Raw genomic sequence first — 20,663 nt, 5'->3', positions numbered from 1 at the left:
CACCGGGAATACAAAGTGTCCTCTAGAAACACATTTTCTAACTGAATAAACCCAAAAAGGTCTTCTGCTTGGTAGATGTTGGTAGGAGCAGCACGTGTAAGGGAATGGAGTACTTTGACACTGCAAGTGACAATACAGGAGTCTCAGGTAAGACCCAAATTCATAATTATTAAAATCCAGAGCAATCAAAAGCTAAGTCATAGATGCATTTTGTAAGAGGATGGGATTGAGGAAATCCCGAGAGAACATAACCATCTCTTTATGCTGCATCTTCAGCTCCACCCAGCCATCTTTCCCCTGGCACAAAGGGCTGTACACGGTACACACTGCTGGGAGAGGCTTTCTGGGACTGCGTCTCCAGTCCCATCTGACCACGATGGCACCACAGCCCCCCAAAGGGCAGCTCACCCCATATGTTTGCTTGGCATATTTTAATTGATGGAGAATTTCATCTGTTTTCCAAGTGAATTCAGTCTCTGACTACAGAAATTATGTAAGCTCAACATCTCAGCATGATTTACGGACGGTTCTTCAATGCTGAAAAGGCAAGACAAGCAGAAAAACAGCTGATACAAAACCCAGAGGGTCTGACCATAACCAATTGCATCCCTTGTAAGCAAAATCTCGGGCAAGCCTGTTGTCCCACGTGTGCGCACCGACAATGCTTCTGCATCACGAATTCCAACTTTCCCTCTTTTCAAATCACTGTCTGCTGCGTCAACCTCAGCCTGCTGCTATTATTACTGATGCTGAAGGAATTCAATAGCCATTAACCGCTAAACGTAGACTAGCAGGAGCCCGCTGTTACCGATACAGCTATTTCCAAAAAGACAAACAGCACCAGCAGGCTCACAGATTGTAACGGCTGTTTCACACGTTCTACAGCAAAGAACAAAGTGTCTTATCTGACAATTCATGACATGTGGTTTTCATTAAATAATGATCACAAAGCCACTTAGCATTCAGCACAAATATGTATCCAACTGCATACTCCAACTACTTACCTGTAGATCAAATTGAGATTTCAGTATTAGAGGTAGGAAGAGGCACCCAGTGTCCCCTTCTTCTATAGAGTTCATAATTTCACATTTTTCTATCATAACTCTCTTGGAGGAAAGTTTGGACTTTTTTTTTTTTTTTTTTTTTTTTTTTTTTCCCAGCACTTGCTCTCTGATGTGGAACTCAAATAAGAACAGAAGGGAATCACAGCTTGTGCCAGCAAACTTGCGTTGCAAACATCTAACACAAAATACTCCAGAAAGTACCTCACAAATAGTGAGCAGATGCATAGAACATTTAGTGTTTTACCCAAGATCATCTCAATCTATCAGTAAGAGCTTTGACAAATTAAATATGAGTAACATTGATTTTTAACTCAAGTGTTACCCTATGTGCAACGCCCCGAGTCTTGCTCTAAACAACCTCAAAGCTGTGCAGAACCAGCTGTGTCAGGGTCAGGGTGTCTTCACGAGCTCACATCAGGCTGCATTTGGCAATCTGGGGAATGCTCAAGGAAGACAACGCTCTCCAGCACAGGCTGTACCACACAATCCAGAACAGCAGAAGCCACCAAATCCCACACGTTTCTAAATCCTCTAGGTTACATCATGAGCAGAGACCAAAAAGGACCCTGACAGGCCAGTGCGTCAGATGACATTTCCCCAACATCTAACGCTTACAGCAGCACTTTGCAAAGTGTTACCTAAATGACAAGCAAGATTTGTACCACAATTTCTACATCTTCATTTTTAGCACTAGTCACAAAAGAAGTGACCTAAAAATAGCAAGAAAATATTAAAAATTGACATATGATACACCAGTCCCTCCTCTCTCAAAGACATGTAGAGTCAGCTCACCATTACAGATCAAAGGCACGCCATGATACAGCCCAAGGAAGTCTTTTCAGGAAAATGTGAAAAAGCATTTTAAAATGCTACTTTTTTATTATTATTATTGTTTTCAGGATGAACTTACTGGCAACTTTTATGTCAATACAAAAGTTCTGTTAATAATCTTCAGTAAATACCAAGTGATATTAAGGTGATTAACTTTAAATTACATTGTATCACAGTCACGTAACTGCCAGGAGAGATTTATCCAGATCAGCTAAACTGAACTCAAACTTCTAAAACTCATTTTCCATGAGTGCATTCACTATCTCTCAATTTTGCTATAATGTCAGTGTGTAAATTTACAATGCATTATTCGCATATGGCACTAGAGGTGTAGTAATAAATTCCATAATGCTTCCACTTCAGGGGTTTCGTAGAAAGAAATTGCCTAACAGTTACACATACACTGGAGTCTGAGATTAAGAGTACAAAGCATCGAGTAAATTAAATGACTCTACAGCCCTGAATGTGAAAGCTACTCAAGCAGAGAGGAGAGAGGCCAAGAAGATACCTTCAAGAGCTCCTCAGAGAACAGTTCCATAAGGTGATCGTTGGATGGGTCAGACACAAAATGATGCCACCTGCAACCTGCTGCTATTTCCACTTCACGTTAGAAAAAAGAAAAAAAAAAAAAAAAAAGAAAAACTTCTGCAAAATTGTATGCCTGCCTTTCAACAGGAACTGTATCTACAAGCTTTATTTTTATCCCAGACATATTGCAGGCTGCCACTTCAAACTGTGCTCTCTTTGAACCCTTATGCATAATCAGTGCACACAAAAGATTTTGGTCGTGCCTGGTGCATTTTTTCAATTCCACCAATAACTTTTCCCAAGGCTAATTTTTCACTTTAGGACAATACTAATTAGAGGTGGGACAGTTCATTTTCTTATTTATTTATTTATTTATTTTATTTCTGGGAAGTCCTTTCATCCTGTGTTGGATATCAAAGAAGCACAGTCCTTTCTCACTATGTTCAAGCCTAGAAAAAGAGGTAATGGGATTTTAATGAACAGTGCTTATTAGCGTTCTTTTTCTAATCAGTCTAAGTTACACATTCAGAGGACAGCAATGTAGTAAGACTACGCTTGGTCTATGGAATATTTGCTGAACTGCTAGCACCAAAGGAAGCAATGGAGCTGTAGCCTTGTCTTCTCAAATCCTTGTCTGAAAATGTTGACATATAACTTCTTTTTTTTTTTTTTTTTTTTTTTTTAATTCCATGTTTATGAAAGTGCCTATAGATGAGAGATGTAACACTATTTCAAACACCAGTCCTCCATGGAGACACGTGGGCAGACACTATGTACACGTCCTAAGGATTCACTTGGCTGGCAGTCCAGATGATTGCCAGTGTAGTCCAGGTTCAGTACGCATCGTTGTGTTGTTTTTTTTCTTTTACAAAGGACCAAACACATTGTTTTGTAAGAGAGATCTTGAACTCTTCAGTGTCTTCTCCAAGAGAGGTTGATCTCATCACCTGCAGAAGGAAATGCTCACATTCTGCATTACACGAACCACTTGTCCAACTCTCCTTTTTCCTTTCCCACTCCAGAAACTGCAAGAAAAAATTAAATTTAAACCATGTTATGTTCTGCTACGTTGCCATGCAGCTGGAGCTGTCAGCCTGCCATGCTTCTAGGTCTGCAGCCTGACTCAGGGGAAGTCAGATGGGTCAAAGTGGCAGGAATTCCCTCCGAGGAGATAAATCCCGGCAAAAAATCCTGTGGGCCCATGGTGGATGGAAAATCACATGCCAGCTCTTTAATTAAAATTACAGCAAGTCAAATAGCTGATACTTTTCCCCTCTCCTGGTAAGGGGGATGAGACATTGTTCACAAGGGTGTTCTGCCGTGCCTCACTGATCAGCCGGCAGGCTAAGTCCAGGAAGAGTTTTTCCACATTATCCGATTCTTTCGCTGAGGTTTCCAGATAGTACATGTCCTGTGCTTCGGAGAACTCTGCAGCTCTTTGCTGGGAGACTTCCCTCTTATCGGCTAAATCAATCTTATTACCTGCATTGAGGGAAAATTGTAGAAAGGGAATTAATGTGACTTCCAAAACAAAAGAAACAGAAGTTGATACAGGACGAAGGAGAGTTCGGTGCTGTATGTATGCATGGGTAGGGCTTTCGATGTGAAACTCAATGCTTGCTCTCCCCTCCAAATAATGGATTCCCTGATACACAGGCCAGGTTCATTTAATATCAGCTCACTTAACAGAACATGCCCTGTGAACATCCAAGTCCGTCAGCTTTAATTTAGTACCAGTGCATCTGTTTGCTGCTATCAACTGACATTAAAGAATTTCCATTTTAATATCTATTGAAAATTCTCCTGCTCTGGCTCTGAGGAGCACTTAAAATGTCAATTATAGCACGTGAGACACTAAGTGTGATATTTCTCATGTCGTTACAAGCTTTAAAGGCAGTCTGGTGCAGAAGGCTGCTTTCCTATCTTAATTAAATATCCCTGTGACTGATTTGGCTGCTGAGGCTGAAGCACAGACAGGCTCGAGGGCACTCACAGAGCGAGGTGGGGCAAGGAACCAGCCCCCTCCTTCAGAGAGCTCATTTTAGCAGGGAGTTGATTAATGCCTCCAGCAACCATCTGATATGATTACAGCCTATTACAGGCCACTTCACTTCAAACGTGATGTCTTTGCCATAAATTAATCTTACAAAGAAGGTAACAGAACAGGGCCTGTGATAACAAGGGGCTGTGTCCAGGGACTTGTCAGGTTCAGGAGGAAACCCCTCCTGGCCTCGTGTCTGGAGCTGGCGTGAGAACCAGCAGGAGAAGACTGCACTAGCAAGCCATTTCCCATTGCCCTTCTTTCATCCAATATTCCTCTTCTTTCCTGATGAAGCAATTTCTTGGACCCACTGTATACACTGCAGTTACTCTTTCTAAACAAATTCTCACTCATCGTAAGCACTTTATAGGTGTTACCATGATTAAAGTGTGTGCTGTGGAAGTTATTTATATTTTATGCTGTAGATGCTAATAATTAACTTAATGTTCCCTAAAAAATCTTATGTACATTTGTTAAGTCATTTGTTGTGTATTTCTGAGCCATTTGTACATGTGCCATACTCTTCTTCTGGAGTGTAGTGAGTTTCTTGTATGGCAGCTCCTTAAATCCCAAGACTCACCTGCAATACCACTGGGGCACGTAAAGCTCAAAAGACCTTTAAAGACACCTTAAACATATTTTGTAATCCTCTAGATTTTTCTTTTAAACAGCAAACTATTAAAGGAAATAATGACACTGCAATAGGAAACTTTCGAGCTTTCCCCAACTTATTTTTCTGTTGTTCTTTGTATATTCTTGGGCCTTTAAAAGCCAAGTCCTGACTATCAGATACTGAGAGCAGAGCACACAGAAGCACGGGTAAGCAAAATAACCTTCACCTCGCATATAGCAGACAGATGGCCTGGGGTCTGTTTTAGCTTGAGTTGAAGCTGCTAGATTAACATGGCATTCAGTATTTATTTTTAGGTTTCCTAAAATCCAGGCAAAAATAACCAGTTTTCCAGCTCTGTCTTACCCATGAATGCTAAGATCCACAGAGCCATTGCATCCTGGTCTGCTTCCCACATCTTGTCCCACTTAAGCCAAGACTCCAGCTGTCCACAGCTATGGGGTGCATCAACCCACAGCCATCACCAGCTTGAGCAGATCCTCATATATTTGTGGAGATCTGAGCTGGGAGTCACAAGGGATAAGTCTGCATTCTTAGCTCTGCCATGATCAATGCTTCAGTCCCCTATGGGACCAACCCGAGGGAAGTATCCACCTCTGCACACAACAGCCTTGAGGCTTGAGACAGGACCACAATTTGAGAAGCAGCTAGGGTGCCCTGAACATCTCCACCAGCATGTTGGGGTTGTCTGCAGGAGGAATGGTCCAAGCGAGTGTGTTTAAGGCACCAGCTGCACCCACACACAGTTACAGCTCTGCTTTATTTGCACCAGTTTGAGCCTCCTGCACCTCCACAACACGCAGATCCGCTTCTTCCTCCCTCCAACACCTCCATCTGCCACCAAGTGCCCACCATCGCTGCACCACCCCGCCAGGGAGGCCCCTGACTTACCCACTAGCACGGTGATGACCTTATTGCTGGCGTACTGCTCGATTTCTCTCAGCCACTCGGGGAGGCATCGGAAGGACTCCTCGCAGGTGATGTCGTAGGTGAGTATCAAGGCGTTGGCGCTGCGGTAGTAACTCTGCGTTATGGACCGGAACCGCTCCTGTCCTGCCGTGTCCCAGATCTGCAGCTTTTGGCACAAAAAGGGGGAGCAGGGAGAGGAGAAAAAAAAAATCATTTTAAGTTTTTTTTTTTTGCTTTGGTAGAAGCACTGTTTTGACCTAAATGCCTCCAGGGTACAACCACTGCTGGGAAAACACTTAGCTCTTCTCCCCATTGGCTTTCCATCCCCCAACTTTTTTTTGCTTGTTTGTTTCCATTTCTGCCTTTTCAAATTGAAATGCAAGGCACAAAGTCAGCTGGCATTGCTGCCGACTTCCCCAGCAAGCTGTAGGTCCATCAGTGTTCACAGGACTTGCAGCATCTCCCTTGGCCGGAGCTGTTGGCCTGGAATTACAACACAGGCACCAAAGGCAGGAGGTCTCCTCTCTCTTCCTTGCCCTGCAGTCAAACCCACAGCAAGGTCTGTTCCAGAAGGAATAAGGAAGCCTCTCCTGTAGCTCCCAAGGTTAGTTAGTTATCCCGAGATGAAGCACTGAAGGGTGGAAACCACAGGAGTGGACAAAGCTCAGGTTTGCAGCTGAAGGCTCATCCAAGGACTCCGACATGTTTCCTCTACAAAACTTCAGACATCCCGCCCAGCTGCTTGCCGCCTTCCTTCCTGATGTGTAGAAGTGGCTGGCAGGTCCCTAACTATAGCTAAGAGGTCATGAGCTTAACCGCTGTTTGGCAAACTCCCTGGGTCCAGAAAAAACAACATTCATTTCCCAATATGAAACAAACATGTACCATTTTTGTAACAACCATCTGACAGCTTTAGGTGGCTCATCAAAACCACAACTTTTCAAAAAGCAGGCAAAGAAAAGCATCCCAAAAGAAAATATTTCAGCATAAAAGAGCATTTCTCTGCTTCAGCTTTTATTTTTTAAGCACCCCTCCCTGGAACTTAGTATGCAAAAGGCTGATTTCTAGCCAGAATCCTGTGTACTTTGGGAAGAACAAGTTAAAAGTATTTGAAATTTTTTCCGTATTTACAGCTGCCCATAATAGAGCAAGCCTTGTTCTTGCCCAGTTCCAGTGTCAAACTATGTCAGCTACTCATCATAAATATGTGAGATTGAAACAAGAGCCCCCATTAGCAGCTTTCAGATGTGGGGTATGATTCTGAAAAAGTACATTTTTGCAGAGGAAGGAATTTGCTGCTGGCTCACAGCTCCTGGCACCTTTGAGCTTAATTTCTCAGCATAGCTGTGTTTAAATAGCTGAATATGGCACCTGCAGTTAAGGGCCACACGAAACCATGTGTGACATTACTTGCATACAAAATTTAGATAACAAACAAGTTCTGTTTAAAACAAACCAACCTACAAACTTCAGTAGATAGAAAAAATACAGATAATTTTGCTGCTGTTGTTTTGCAGCTATTTCCCAGGAAAAATATATACAGCTTTGTCTAGTGGCTAACTCTAGTTTGCATTTCATTTATTGAAAAGATCTCTGTCAGATTAAGACTTGATGTGACCATGCTTTTCCACCGCTTTAATGTAAGGGACTTTGAAATCAAATGGGGAAGAGGGTTTGTTGCTGGCCAGGCCTGTGACTCTACCTGCAGAAAACAGTTACCTGGATGTTAATTTTCTAGGAGCCAGATGATACTTCCCTCTCCCCCAGCATTTTCAGGTATGTTTAGCTTTCTGCACATGGACATTTTCACCAAGTGCAGTAAGATCACAGGTACAATGCACTTAGTACATTTTTACCAAGTGCAGTAAGATCACAGGTACATCACAGGTACACAGCAGAGCCTTGCGTTTGTAGCAGTGAGGATGCTTATCTTTGACTGGCACTATAATTACTATCGAATGTGTGTAGCCTCTCAGTACATACATTGCACATATTTTTGGTTTTGTTAGAAATGATCACACACATATATATAAATAAAATAAAATGCAAAGGGCTGTCTTGGTTTATCTGCCAGCGAGTCTTAGTATCCACTCATATCTGAAATGGCTTGCACACAACTCTCATGCTAGCAAGGCTCTCTCCTCTGACTTTCAAATGCAATTTTAAAGCGAGAAAGTATTTTTCCCAGAAATTGATTCACACACACACACACGTATTTTTTTTAAGTCTTAAAACCTCCTTGGTGAATGGCTCTGCTCTGACCCTGGATCCCAATGCCATGCAGGAGATGCTGCCTGGCACTGAAGCAGTCACAGCTTGGCACTGTTCCATGAGCTGGTGCCTCGTTTGACTGAGATGTCATTTTTTCCCCTCTCAGCTCTGAGTCATCCCTGCTTTTCCCACTTATTAAATGTTTACTCTCACTGGCGCTGCTTGCTCAGAAAGTTTCAGCTACAAGCTCAGTCCTTGCCTGCACCAATGCAAGAGACAGAAAGGAATCGTTTTGCCTTTCAGACTCTAAGACTTGTTCAAATACCAAAATGTGTCCTAGTAAGCTTCTTCCCACACTGCTCTCATTGTGGCTCTCCAACTTACTCCAGTCGTGGGCATTGGGAGTGGGCTTTTTGGGCTGTCCTCCACCTGCTCAGGCTGCAAGGCCTTTTGGTCAAGGACCGTCACTTGCCATAGCAAACGTACAGCTCTTCACACAGCAACTTGTGCAGCAGGGTGGCAGCCTCTTGATATGCTTGTAAAATCTGATTTCCATCTGATTTTCTACTCAAAAAGCCTCTGCACTGAAACACAGGTGGAAAAAAAATACAGGGCTGAAAATCTGCGCAAGTCCACTGTTTCCATCCCATCACTTGCACACCCTTAAAAACGAGTCTCTGTTCACCCAGCCACTGTCACACTGCTGCCACTCTCCCACCTGCTCATCACTAGAGAAGATGAAGGTATCAAGGAAAAAAATGTTGTTTTTCACTTAAATGCCCATGGGTTTAGTGCAGGAAAAACAATTCCAGGTGTCAGGGACCCTGTACACCTTGACATCAGAGGCTCATTCTCTTCTCCCAACTCTCAAACGCCACAATAGCTCTGGTGAAAGCTCTGCTAATGACTTAAGTGGTGCCAGCCAACATCTCTGAGCACTAGAACTGAACCATGGATCCCATTAAAGCATTAACTTGGGCCCTGGTGTGTTTTAGCCCAGACAAACTAGCTCCCTGCCAAGCAATACCCAAGCTAGGTTCAGGAGGTAGCATGGGACAAGGAGTTTCCCAGTGATTATTTGGTTGCAACCACCCTATCTTGGAAGCTGAAAGAGTCAATAGTGAGACACTGCCCAACACAGGTTGAGTAAAACCTGTTGACCAAAGCACCAGCAAGCATAACATATATTCTTTCAGGTCTATAACTCAACAGAAGTAGGAAACAAGCCTTCATTCTGCAGAACCGCACCATCCCAGGAACCGGCCATCTCAGGAGCAGGAGAAAACCTGTATCAGGCACATCCCAGTGGGAACTCAACAGATTTCATCTTACCAGCAGTGCAGTAAATGGAAGCTGCATTGAAATGCTTCTCTGTGCTTTCTCAACCCCTGCCAGGCACCATCTCTGTGCCTTCTGAGCAAGAACAGAGCTTTGCAAGATCTCATAGAACCACAAAATGGTTTGGGTTGGAAGGGACTTTAAAGATCACCTAATTCCAACCCCCTGCCATGGACAAGGACACCCTCCCACCACACCAGGTTGCTCCAAGCCCCATCCAACCTGGCCTTGAACACTTCCAGGGATGGGGCATCTCCCCTTTCCATGCTCCTGATGGTGCATTTTCGAAGACATGACAGGCAGCTCTGGACCTTCCAGCAGCAGGCATGCTGCAGCAAGAAACCCAAACTACAGTGCCACCGTATGAGTTTATACTGAAAACCATCAGGTTCCTACCTTTACTTTTTCACCATTTATCTCCACGGTTTTAATCATAAAGTCAACTCCAATCGTGGCACCTTGGCCTGGTGGGAAAAGCCCCTGAAAGAAAACACAGTTTTGTTAAACAAGTTGTGTAGCAAGGAAAACTTCCCTCTGGGTGCCCATCCTTACTTTTTCCCATCCCTACTCCTCCCTTGCTCCTTAGACAGGAGAACACCTCTAAAGGAATTGCACTGAAAGACGTGCCCGCTTCCTTCACCACACAAAGTAGGGGGGACAGAGTCCAGGGCAGGCTCTGCACACTGATCCATCTCCACAGCATCCATCAGAAGAAGCCACAAAATCCACTGCCATCTCCTTGTTATGAGAAAAGGAAAACATATAAAGTGAAAACGGAGAGAGGAAAAACCCTTCTGCTTCTGTGCACTCAGAAGAGGCAGGGGAAAGGCAGGTTGGGTCCCTCTGACCCAATTCTCCATTGCCTTGAAAGAGATGAGAGCCTTCCCTCTGCCCTCTGCCACAGTGAGGAAAGGGATCCCCAGGGCACCCCCAGCAGCTCCTGAGTGGCCAGATCCTGCCCCCAGAGCACAGCCCATGGCAGGCAGTGCTCGATTTTGAGAAAGGAGCAACAGCCAACTGAACAAAAACAAGCAGAGCTTTCTGATTTCTGGTGTCCCAGCCTGCAAAGCCGTGTTGTTTTTGGGGCACATCCATCCCCTATAGCAGCAGCAGCATTGCCAAAGCACAGGCAGCAGTGGCGGCTGCAGACTTCGTGGTTAACCCTTTGGGACTAACCAGCTTCATTGCCAGCAGCTGGTACAGGCAGAGAGCATGTTTAACATCACTACAGTTTTAAAACTTAAACTGATGATTCCCAGTAGGGATTGCAACAACAGCAACAAAAGAAACATAACTTGCATTTTATAGTACACCGTGCAAACTCTTCTCTGAGCCCAAATCACAGGTGCCTAGTCCTCTTCCTGCTGTTCTGTTACACAGAAGGGAAAACAGTCCTCAAACCTTTGGATTTGATTCATTTTCCCCAATCAGGCAGATATGAGCTCAGCTGGCCCCCACTGTTACTGCAAGCTTTTCAGGAGCTGCTGTACGTAAAGCCACAAACACAGGGAGCACAGATTTTTCCCAGGCAATGCAACATCTCATTTTGCTGCCAGAATCACACTCCACTGCTTCAAACCATCATTAAACGCCCCTGGTAACGTTTCAGGTGCAATCCCTGGCCTGATGTTTAACAGAAGACCCTGGGCTGACAGCCCAGGACCCAGATTATTTAATCATTTACTAATGGACAACACGAGAGAGAGTTCAGTACAGCAGCAGGCTGGTCCACCCTGGAGGGATGGGATGAGAGGTCCATAGGAAATGCAACAGGAGGTCCTAATAAACCAGAACCCCAGGAAAGCCACACACAGCACTAGTTACTGATGCAGTGCTCATGCTGGTACTTCAGTACAGATAACATGGATGCTGCAAGCATGGATAATAAAAGCCTGTGGAGCGGGGGTGCTGGTGGAGACCACCGTGCTCCCATGCAATGCCCCACGTCTGGCAGGTGCCCGACCTTACCTGCGTGAAGCGTCGGACCAAGCAGGTCTTCCCCACACCAGCGTTGCCAATTAAAACAATTTTGAAGAGGAAATCATAATCTTCCATACTCATTTACGCAGCTGCAAGAGAGAGAGGAGGTGAGAAAGTGTGAACCAAGGGCAGCAGTGGCCAAAGCTGCGTCTCCCACGCTGAACGTCCAGCTCCGCCACAGGACGGCTCTGATTTTTGACTCCCTCCCGCTAGAGGAATGTCCTTTCATTCCCACTGAACTTTATTCCTCCAACTATCAGCACAAAGGTCTTCCCAGCACGCGTGTGGCTCCCCAGATAAGGGACAAGAGCCCTTCCCACCCCGCCCCAGTGGCAACACGCAGGCAGAGTCCACCTGGGCCAGCAACGTCAGCCACTGCACAGCCGCGACCAGTTTTTGGCTTCTGTGACATCCCACGAGTCATCGATGCTGCATTTCAGCAGAGCAGGGATCGGGGAGGACACGGGTGTAGAACAAACAGAGCAATTGGTTAGAAATAAAAGCAGCGGTGTTTGCTGTAAAGAAAAGTTCATTTGCTACAATATTAGTAGGGAGCAGGGGTAACAGTTTGGCTGAAGTATATTAACAGAGGACTTTAAAAAAGGAAGAAATATTACTAATAATGTTGCAATTATGATGATTTATTTTTTTTTATTTTGTGAGGATAGCTTGGTATAGAAGTACCAAATGGGAAGAGAAAACAGGAGGTTCAGGGGAACCCAACACACACACATCCTGTGCAACCCCCTTGCCAGGATGCATGGACTGGCTTTTTGGCAATGTGTCAGAATACAGGCAGCATTGCCTACGTGGGGGAAGACCTGTCAGGCTTCCTTCAGTCCCATAAAGCACAGAGAAGGCCAAGCAGACCCATGCAGCTTGCTGCAGCTGGGCAAGGAGCGAGGGATGCACCTCCATCTCCACAGCACCCAAGGGTGCTGCAGGCAGTGTGGCCAGAGGAGGGAGTTGTAGCCATCGAGACAGGCAAAAGAGATTCGGTCAGAGATTTGGGACAGACAGAAAACCCACAGTACTAAGGGATGTGGTTTTGGGATGGGACTCGGTAGGTCAGGTGGACAGTTGGACCTGATGATCTTGAAGGTCGTTTGCAACTGAGGTGATTCCATGATTCTGATTGTATGACAAGGGAGAAGAAGGGCAGTGTCCCAGAGCGGTTGTGTCCAAGAAAATACTGGTGTTAAAGACCTGTCCTCAGTCCTGGTCTGTAGTAATGGCATAGGACAGTAAAGAGACAGATCCATGAGCCATCAGTTGGGATATCTGAGCACGGTACCTAAACTACCAGTACATATAGATTATGGATGAGTAGACAGAGCCAAAGCTGGGAAGCACAGAAGATGGAGGGTGGTGAGGAAAAGGCAAAAATACGGGGAAAAATTGTATTAAGGAATTGCTATCCCCAGTCAAGCTCCAGATTGCTCAGAGAGTTGGGTCAACCCAACAGAGCACACCGGAACAGCTCTCCAAGCACCACCATGCACCTGATGGACCTGAAGGCAACAGAGGGGTAACACTGATGCAACTGCTTGGTGTCTATGTGACCCTTGACCTCTCCAGGAGCCTAAAAAAAGGCTAACCTCACCAATCAGTGACTAATGACCTGCATCATGTTGGCAGGCGGTCAGAAGGGACGCAGCTGAGTCACTACAGGGATGCCTCATCGCTGAGCTGGAGATACAGTCACCTGCATGGTGCCACCACACAGCAACAGCTGGAGCAGCTCTGAGGATGCTCGAACCTCGCAGGAGCAGGACCCTAAAAGAGCAGGCTTTGAAAATGCTCTGGTTTGTTTTCTGGGACTGTTATGCTGTGTGATAGCTTTGTACTTCCCATGCCTGGCTTTCCCTGGATGATAAAGACAGTCTTAAGAACATGCTGATGGTACTTATAATCAAGGCTAAATGTTAATGCACGGCTTCAAGCTTTCAGACAAGCCAACATGAAGAAAAATGTGATCATCTACTAAAAGCTATTTCAAGACTAACGAGACTTGCTCCGCACTAGATAATTATCCCTGGGATTCTTCAAATCCCAGAGGGCATTGCTTCCCTGGAGCAATTTCATTTATATTACTTGTACCCTAAACAATCCAACATTCAAATTTATCTTCTCAGGAAGCTTAAAAATAAACTTCCTCTGCAGATCTTTGAGCTCAGAAACACTAAATGGCTCAGACATACCCTAGAGTTATGTCTGATCCCCTTCATTAGGCTCCAAGACTAATCATATGTGATAACGACCCCAAACTGGAACTGAAAGAGAAGCCAGGGACATAAAGCAAACGGTGCAACGATGAGATTAAATGCCAGAGCTAAAGCAACAGAAAAAGGGTACAGTGGGAGTGGGGGCATGGGAGGGGAGGAAAGTACAGGAGGGGTACTTTGGAGGGAGAGCAGGCAGCCAAAGCTGACCATCGCTGCCCTATCACCCCCAGCCACAAAAACTGCTGTTCCTCCCTCGTGCATGCCCACAGCCGCAGACCGGCAGCCCCGAACAGAAAGGCATTGCATCAGTTACCGTTACGAAATCGCCTCCTTCGCAACTCAGCCTTTCAGCCAAGTGACCTTTCCTGCTGACTCAGCCTCCCGCAGCCCTCCCGCTCCCCGGGGAAGATGTGTCTCAACCTCTGCCCGCTCTCTGCTCTCCTGCTGGGAATGCGGGTCTCAGCAATACATCACACATCACTTCTTTTTTTAAAAAGGATATTATTTTCTTCTTTTTCTTTTTATTTTTTCTCTCTTTTTTTCTCCTCTGTTTTTTTTTTTTTTTTTGTGCTTCTAGGCACGGGGCTCTGCCTTGCATCAGGACACTGCTTTAGGGCACTGGGGCCGCAGCTGCCTGTCCCACCCCCTTTGGTACAGACAAAACCCTGCAGCAAGGGCAGGGAACAGGATGCCCACCCATGCCTCAGCAACCCTTCACCACCAGAACATTTGTTTAAACCACCACTCTCATCAGAAACTGGGCCAGCTATGGCACAGAGACATGCTCTAGCTTGCGGCAGGACAGAAAACCAAGTTTCATGTTTTTTTGTTTTGTTTTTTTTTTTTTTTTACCTGGAGGCAGTTTGTACATCTCGCACCCCAGCCAAGCCCCAGCCGCTTGTGCCTGCCATGTGCTGCTCCCACCACTCACAGGTCAGGCACGGATCTCAAAATGAAGGAGTTTTGCAGGGTTTTATTTAACCGAGGTCACTGCTCTGCTCCATTTCAGCACTCAGCCCCTCATGTGGATTTCATGGGGCAGGAACAAGTGGCCAAGATGGATGACTCGAAGCTGTGTGACCACATATTTAATCCTAATTCAACCAAAAGGCTGTTGAGATCCCTCCGTAACGAAAGCGCACAGCAGGGATGGGTGCTTTCACCCCTTCTTCCCCCCTCTGCAAGTTCCCACAAGCAAGCTGACATGGAGACATTCAGAAAAAGACGCGCAGAAGCCACGGGCTGCCTACCCTGTGCAGTGAGCACCGGTGCGATCCAGCAGTCCTTCCCCCTTCACCCAGAGCCCCAGTGAGAAAAACTCTCCTGTAAGCGTGGTCAGCAGGACCTGGCCTTCTGCTTTACCTTGCTATGGGCTCTAAATGTGAAAGCACAGCTGATGGAGAAGGGAGATACACCCCCACCTGCTTCTGATCACCACATGCCACAAGGCAAGGAGCTTATCTGCAGACACGCTTTACAGAACACAGTTTCCAGGCTTGATTTAATTTATTCCCCACATGATGTCCTCTCCCTGCATTTGTTCTGTTCACCTATTAGTTCTTCCTGATCCAATTCAGTTTACTTCACAGTGTTTACCATTGCCCTCTCTACCATCTGAAGTATTTTTCTTCTTTTTGCAGTGATTTTTCACCCATTACCTCGGATGGGCACAGAGGGTTCCTCATCTCTGAATGGCTTTGACTGTGGCGTGCTCAATCTCTTTGAGGAACAAATAAGCGGCAAAAACATGAGGCAGAGGTTTAAAAACTATCTGGGAGATGCTAATGGCTTTAGAGTGATCAAGTTCTCCTTCAAATGGATGAAACTCCTACCCTGCCTGTCCCACACCATTTTTTTTACTGGTGAGTCTTTGTAGTCACTGCACAGAACACAAGTATGAATGAGGTTTTCAGTTGGTGAAGAAATCCCTGGCACTTTTCTCTCAACTCCTTTGCTTGAAGAAGAATTTTCACCTCTAGGCTTGATAAGAGCAGGTTCTAGGATGATGGTTTTGCCTCAGCTGTTTTGGCCCATGGAGCCAAAAGTGAAGTGGGAGACTTCAAAAGGGCAAGCCTGTCTTGGTCAGCCACAAGGTGTGCCAACCTCTGCCTGCAACCTCTGAAGATCACCAGATAACGCGTCCTCAGGAAACACGAACAGCCTTCATCTGAAGTCAAAAATCTTTTATGTCTTAGAGAATGTTTCAACACCTTTGTTTTAGAAAAGCAAAACAGAAATAACTTCTTGTTTCTTTATCCCCACAACATTTCAGTCCCTCCTGACTTGCAGAGGCTGGTGAGTCCGTGGAACCACAGTTCCAGCTCTGTAGGGCCAGGTGACAACCAGAGCAGGGAGCACATTGCAGAGCATGGCATCATCATCTCTCCCTACCACTTCCACTCGTGGATTTTCAGTTCCTGCAGCCTGCAGGAGTGTCAGAGACATGGGTATGTTCAGCAGCGGTCAGGGGACCACTGTCTCCAAATCCGAGCATGCTTAGTGCAGCCACCTGATTCAGATCCACGCATGGTGTTTGGTCATGCACGGCTATCCACAGCCTAGGGTTCAATCCCCACTGCAAGGGCTTCTCCCCATTTAGGGATAAAGAGTGAAACTGAGGCACTACATTAAGCCAGGCACTGCACTAATATGCATCCCAGCCTTATCCCACCTCAAATCCTCACAACACGCATTTACCAATTAGACACAGAGAAGAATCTGCAGCCTCTTCCACCTGCTGTATCTATCTGGTAGGCCAGGGTGGGTTTTGATGTATTTACACAACTCAAAGAAGAAAGATTTTCTGCTCTTCATCGTCCAACAGCTATAAACAAAAATAAATTTACCTAAACAACTGAAGTTCAAACAGTAACTGTTTTGTATACAGATATTACATTGAAGGCACATGCCGTATGACCCAGAAAATTCATCACTAAAGCTAAGATTTCAAGCAGAAAATTATTCCTTGCAGGCCAGAAAATTGCAGGGGACTCAGTTCTGGACATGCTACTGCATTACGTAAGGCAGGATAAAATATTTTCATTTCCAGAGCACCTGCCAACCCAAGCAGCATGTGCCTGCCAAGCATGAGCCCAGCTCATGCCCCTCTGAGAAGCAGCAGCCTGGATTTCCTCCCACCCCTTGCCCAAGTTCCTCACTCCTTCTTTTCACAAAGTTTAATTTTTTTCCACCCAAACAGAAAGAATTAAGAGAGACTTCATCCCCATTAGAACCTGGATCAGCACAGCCCTACTCTATGCTCTCTCTGCAGAGGCAAAGCCACTTGCAGATGGGATCCATGCTCTCATTTAGGTAGGATATTAAAATTCCAGGGCCATTTTTCCTAATTCTATAGAAAGATTTATCGCTTACACATAGGGCTGCACGGTCTGGCATTTCTCATCTCCTCCCATCACACTTTCTGTTCCAGGGGAGCAGCACGCAGCTGCCTGCACACTGGCAACCCTAAAGGTGTCTCTTCATCAAGGCTAGTCCCTTGCAGGAAGGGAGAAGGTTTCAAATGAAGAAATGCCATACTTTTAAGTGTGATTTCCCATGCAGAAACACAGATTAATTTAGTCCATGAGCCACCTACTACACCCAGCACCTCCAGGGTGCGTGGGGCTTACAGTGCACTCACACCACCACTGACAAATTCAGGGTCAGTAAATCCATCTCGCCCTTCCAGGAGACACTGAATTACCATAAAAGTAGTGCAGGGAAAATTGGGGGGTTGCTGCCCTGCATGCTGCACCCTCATCAGCATTGGCTGACATCTGCTAGCCATCCAGAAGTCTAGACAAATATTGGGGAGAAAAAAAAAAAAAAAATCGGCAAATTGCATCCAAGGCTTCCAGCTGGAAAAAGCAGTGTATTGTGAAAACCTCAGCCCTACACAAAGTTATTTGGACGGATTCCTGCCCTTAAGCCTCTGCTCAGGATATTTCTTTTGCAGAAACAAAGTGAGCTAAGTGGCACAGTGGCTAGTTCTTGTGTCTCACAGAGACGTTTCTATACATAATAGAAAAGCTAAAGCTGAGGGGCTTCCATCAATGACTGCACAGAGCACACAGGCTTTCCCCTTACTTCTTTTGCCACCAGGTAAAATTTGGAGCTCAGTGAACTACTTCAGTCAGGTCATGGTTTATATGTTCCTTCTCCATAAGCTTCTCCATAAGCCAGCAGGTAAATCCAGCACCAGTGTCATTCATTCCCACAAACCCATTTCTAATGCTCTTCAGTACTGGGAATGGCCACAGAGGTGCAAGATACCACACACTGACAATAAGTTATATTCCATCAAATATATTTGAGGACCGAACTGTTAATCAGTGATTATGTTACTCACATAGATAGACAAACTCTCTAATTTCTGCATTACTTAGGAAAAATCTCGCATGCACATTACCTGAAAAATATAACAAATAGAAAATCCATTTCTTTAGGACTGAAAAAAAAAAAAAGTGCTGACGTGCACATCCACCATTCCAAATACCAAGCTGTGTACTGCACAGCAACACATTTTTGCATGGAAGAGGTTAAAGAATCAACCAGCACAGCAGACAGGCTGACTTCCAAGTGTGGAAAACTGCACTGCCAGAAATACAGCCAAAAATGCTGCTTTATCCACTCAAAAACAACAGTCTTTTCCCAAAAGAAAAAAAAAATACAAAATGATTTTTATTTTTTCTAAGTTACAGCCAAGCACTAACTGAAATGTGCCTTGCATGGAAAAGCCAGAAAAGTTTTTTAGGTCCAGCTTGCTGTAACTGGGAGCTGTATTTTAAGCAGATGCCCCCCCACCACAGCTGAACCAGAGGGAGAAGCAGCAACACCAGCTACGTGTGGCAACTCCAAAGGAGGAATGATTCATCTTTGATGCCGAAGAAAAGTTTGTGTGTCAACTGGGTAAAATGCAAAGTCTCATGATGTGTGAGTTCGTGGGGTTGGCATGGTTTCAGTGGTGTCGCGGTTGTACGTGGAGATATCTTGGCGCTGGGTGACAGAGTTCTGATAAACATTTGCTAGATTAGATTGACACCACCATTTTTGATAAGATAAGGGAAAAGCTATCATAAATTTGATTTGATTTGGATATTTACCAGAACATCATGACTCATATGAGGTTACAAATGCAGAAGTAGCATAGCTGTATGTCATTAACCAATGACATAAGATGCACCATGAAATATGAATGTGTACAATAGATGTTTGGGGTTATAAATGCTTGTCCAAGAAAACTTGAGTTTTAACTATAATGATGCATCTTACTGCTGTTGATCACTGGGCTTTGTTTTTGTCAGAGACCATGATATGAGATTTTCTTTTCAAAAAAATGCTAGTAAGATTTTGTTTTGTAAGAATGCTTTTTTAATTTAAAAAGAGGAATTATTTCCACCTCTTGCTTTCTGCTCAAGTCAACTTGTGATTTACTGGCATTTACGTCACTTCATCAAACCTAGCAGAAGTATCAAGGAATTAAGCCTCATCTAATCTTGCTTTCATGTGGCTGAGATCAGCGTCCGCAGGGCTGTGCACCCTGTGGCACCCAGGCACCCTGGGACCTGGACTGTGGGGTCCACATGGCACCGAGCTCCTGTGTTGTGCTGTTCCACGCTGTGCTATGTCATGCCACATAACTGGTGAGGACATGCTGGGCCAGCACAATGGCATCCCACGGTTTCAGGTCTTCTATACACCTACTGGCAATGCTTTGCCTAATGCAGCCCATTTCCACAGCCTGTCAAGGTCCCTCTGGAAGGTAGCACAACCCTCTGTCAGCCACTCATCCCAGTTTTGTGTCATTTGCAAACTTTTTGAGGGCACACTTTGCCCCATCATCTAGATCATCAATGAGGATGTTGAACAGAACTGGATCCAGTACCAACCCCTTAGATACTCCACTTGTCACAGGCCTCACACTAGACTTTGCTCCACTGATGCCACCCTCTAGGCTTGGTCATCCAGCCAGTTTTCAATCCCTCAAGCTGTCTGCCCATCCAGCACGTACATCAACAGCTTGTCTATGAGGATCTTATGGGGCACAATTTCAAAGACCCTACTGAAGTCTATGCAGACAATATCCACTGCTCCCCCATCACCTACCAGGCCAGCTATTTCAACACAGAAACTTATCAAGTTGATCGAGCATGACTTCCACCTGGCAAATCCATGCTGACTATTACTGATAATTTTCTTGTCCTACATGTGCTCGGAAATGGTTTCTAACATCAGTGCTCCATCACCGTCCCAAGGATCAAGGTGAGGCAGACCAGCCTGTCATTTCTTGGTTCCTCATTCTTGCCTTTCCTGAATGTAGAATTGTTTGTATTTCTCCTGTCCTCAGGCACTTCTCCAAGTCACCATGACCAACCAAAGATTATTGAGTAGCTCTGCAATGACATCTGCCAGCTCCCTCAGCACTCTTGGGTACATCCCATCAGCATCCATGGACTTCTGTATGTCCACTTTGCTTATTATATTCCCTGCCCTGATCCTCTTCCACTAAGGGTACATATTCCTTATTCCAGACTTTCTCCTGGTCTTCCTGAAGGTGGTTCTGCTAGTAAAGACTGAGGCAAAAAAGACATTCAGCAGCTCAGCTCACATTTGGTCTTGTCATTAGAAGAAAGAAAAAAAAAAGGAAAAAAAAGCTTTGTATATAGAGGAGGTGAAACGACTTTGGAAGTAACTATTGAACATAGAATCACAGAATCATAGAATATCCTGAGTTGGAAGGGACCCAGGGTGCAGTTGGCTCTTTTGGCTGTCAGGGCACACTGCTGGCTCATGTTCAACTTGCTGGCAATTAGAACCCCCAGATTCCTTTCTGTGGGGCTGCTCTCCAGCCTCTCATCCCCTACTCTGTACATACAGCCAGGGTTGTCCCTTCCCAGGTGCAGAAT

General features: G+C 45.2%; 1 protein-coding gene across 6 annotated transcripts in view; it reads right to left on the bottom strand.

Moving 5' to 3' along the window:
* Positions 1–1,923: 1,923 nt before the first annotated feature.
* Positions 1,924–20,663, bottom strand: part of RAB30 (RAB30, member RAS oncogene family) — a 42,623-nt gene continuing 23,883 nt past the window's right edge. For 4 of the 6 annotated variants that reach the window (XM_084531682.1, XM_084531681.1, XM_084531680.1 and 1 more), the window contains 4 exons: positions 11,522–11,622; positions 9,950–10,033; positions 5,987–6,170; positions 1,924–3,905 (listed from right to left, as the gene is read on the bottom strand). In XM_084531682.1, coding sequence (XP_084387808.1) covers positions 3,655–3,905; positions 5,987–6,170; positions 9,950–10,033; positions 11,522–11,614 — 612 coding nt within the window. In that variant the 5' untranslated portion in view covers positions 11,615–11,622 and the 3' untranslated portion in view covers positions 1,924–3,654. The other 2 variants (XM_084531684.1, XM_084531685.1) reach the window with 2 other exon arrangements.

Source organism: Aythya ferina, assembly GCF_964211825.1.
Source record: "Aythya ferina genome assembly, chromosome: 1".
NCBI lineage: Eukaryota > Metazoa > Chordata > Aves > Anseriformes > Anatidae > Aythya > Aythya ferina.
This window is presented reverse-complemented; position numbering and strand designations above follow the sequence as displayed.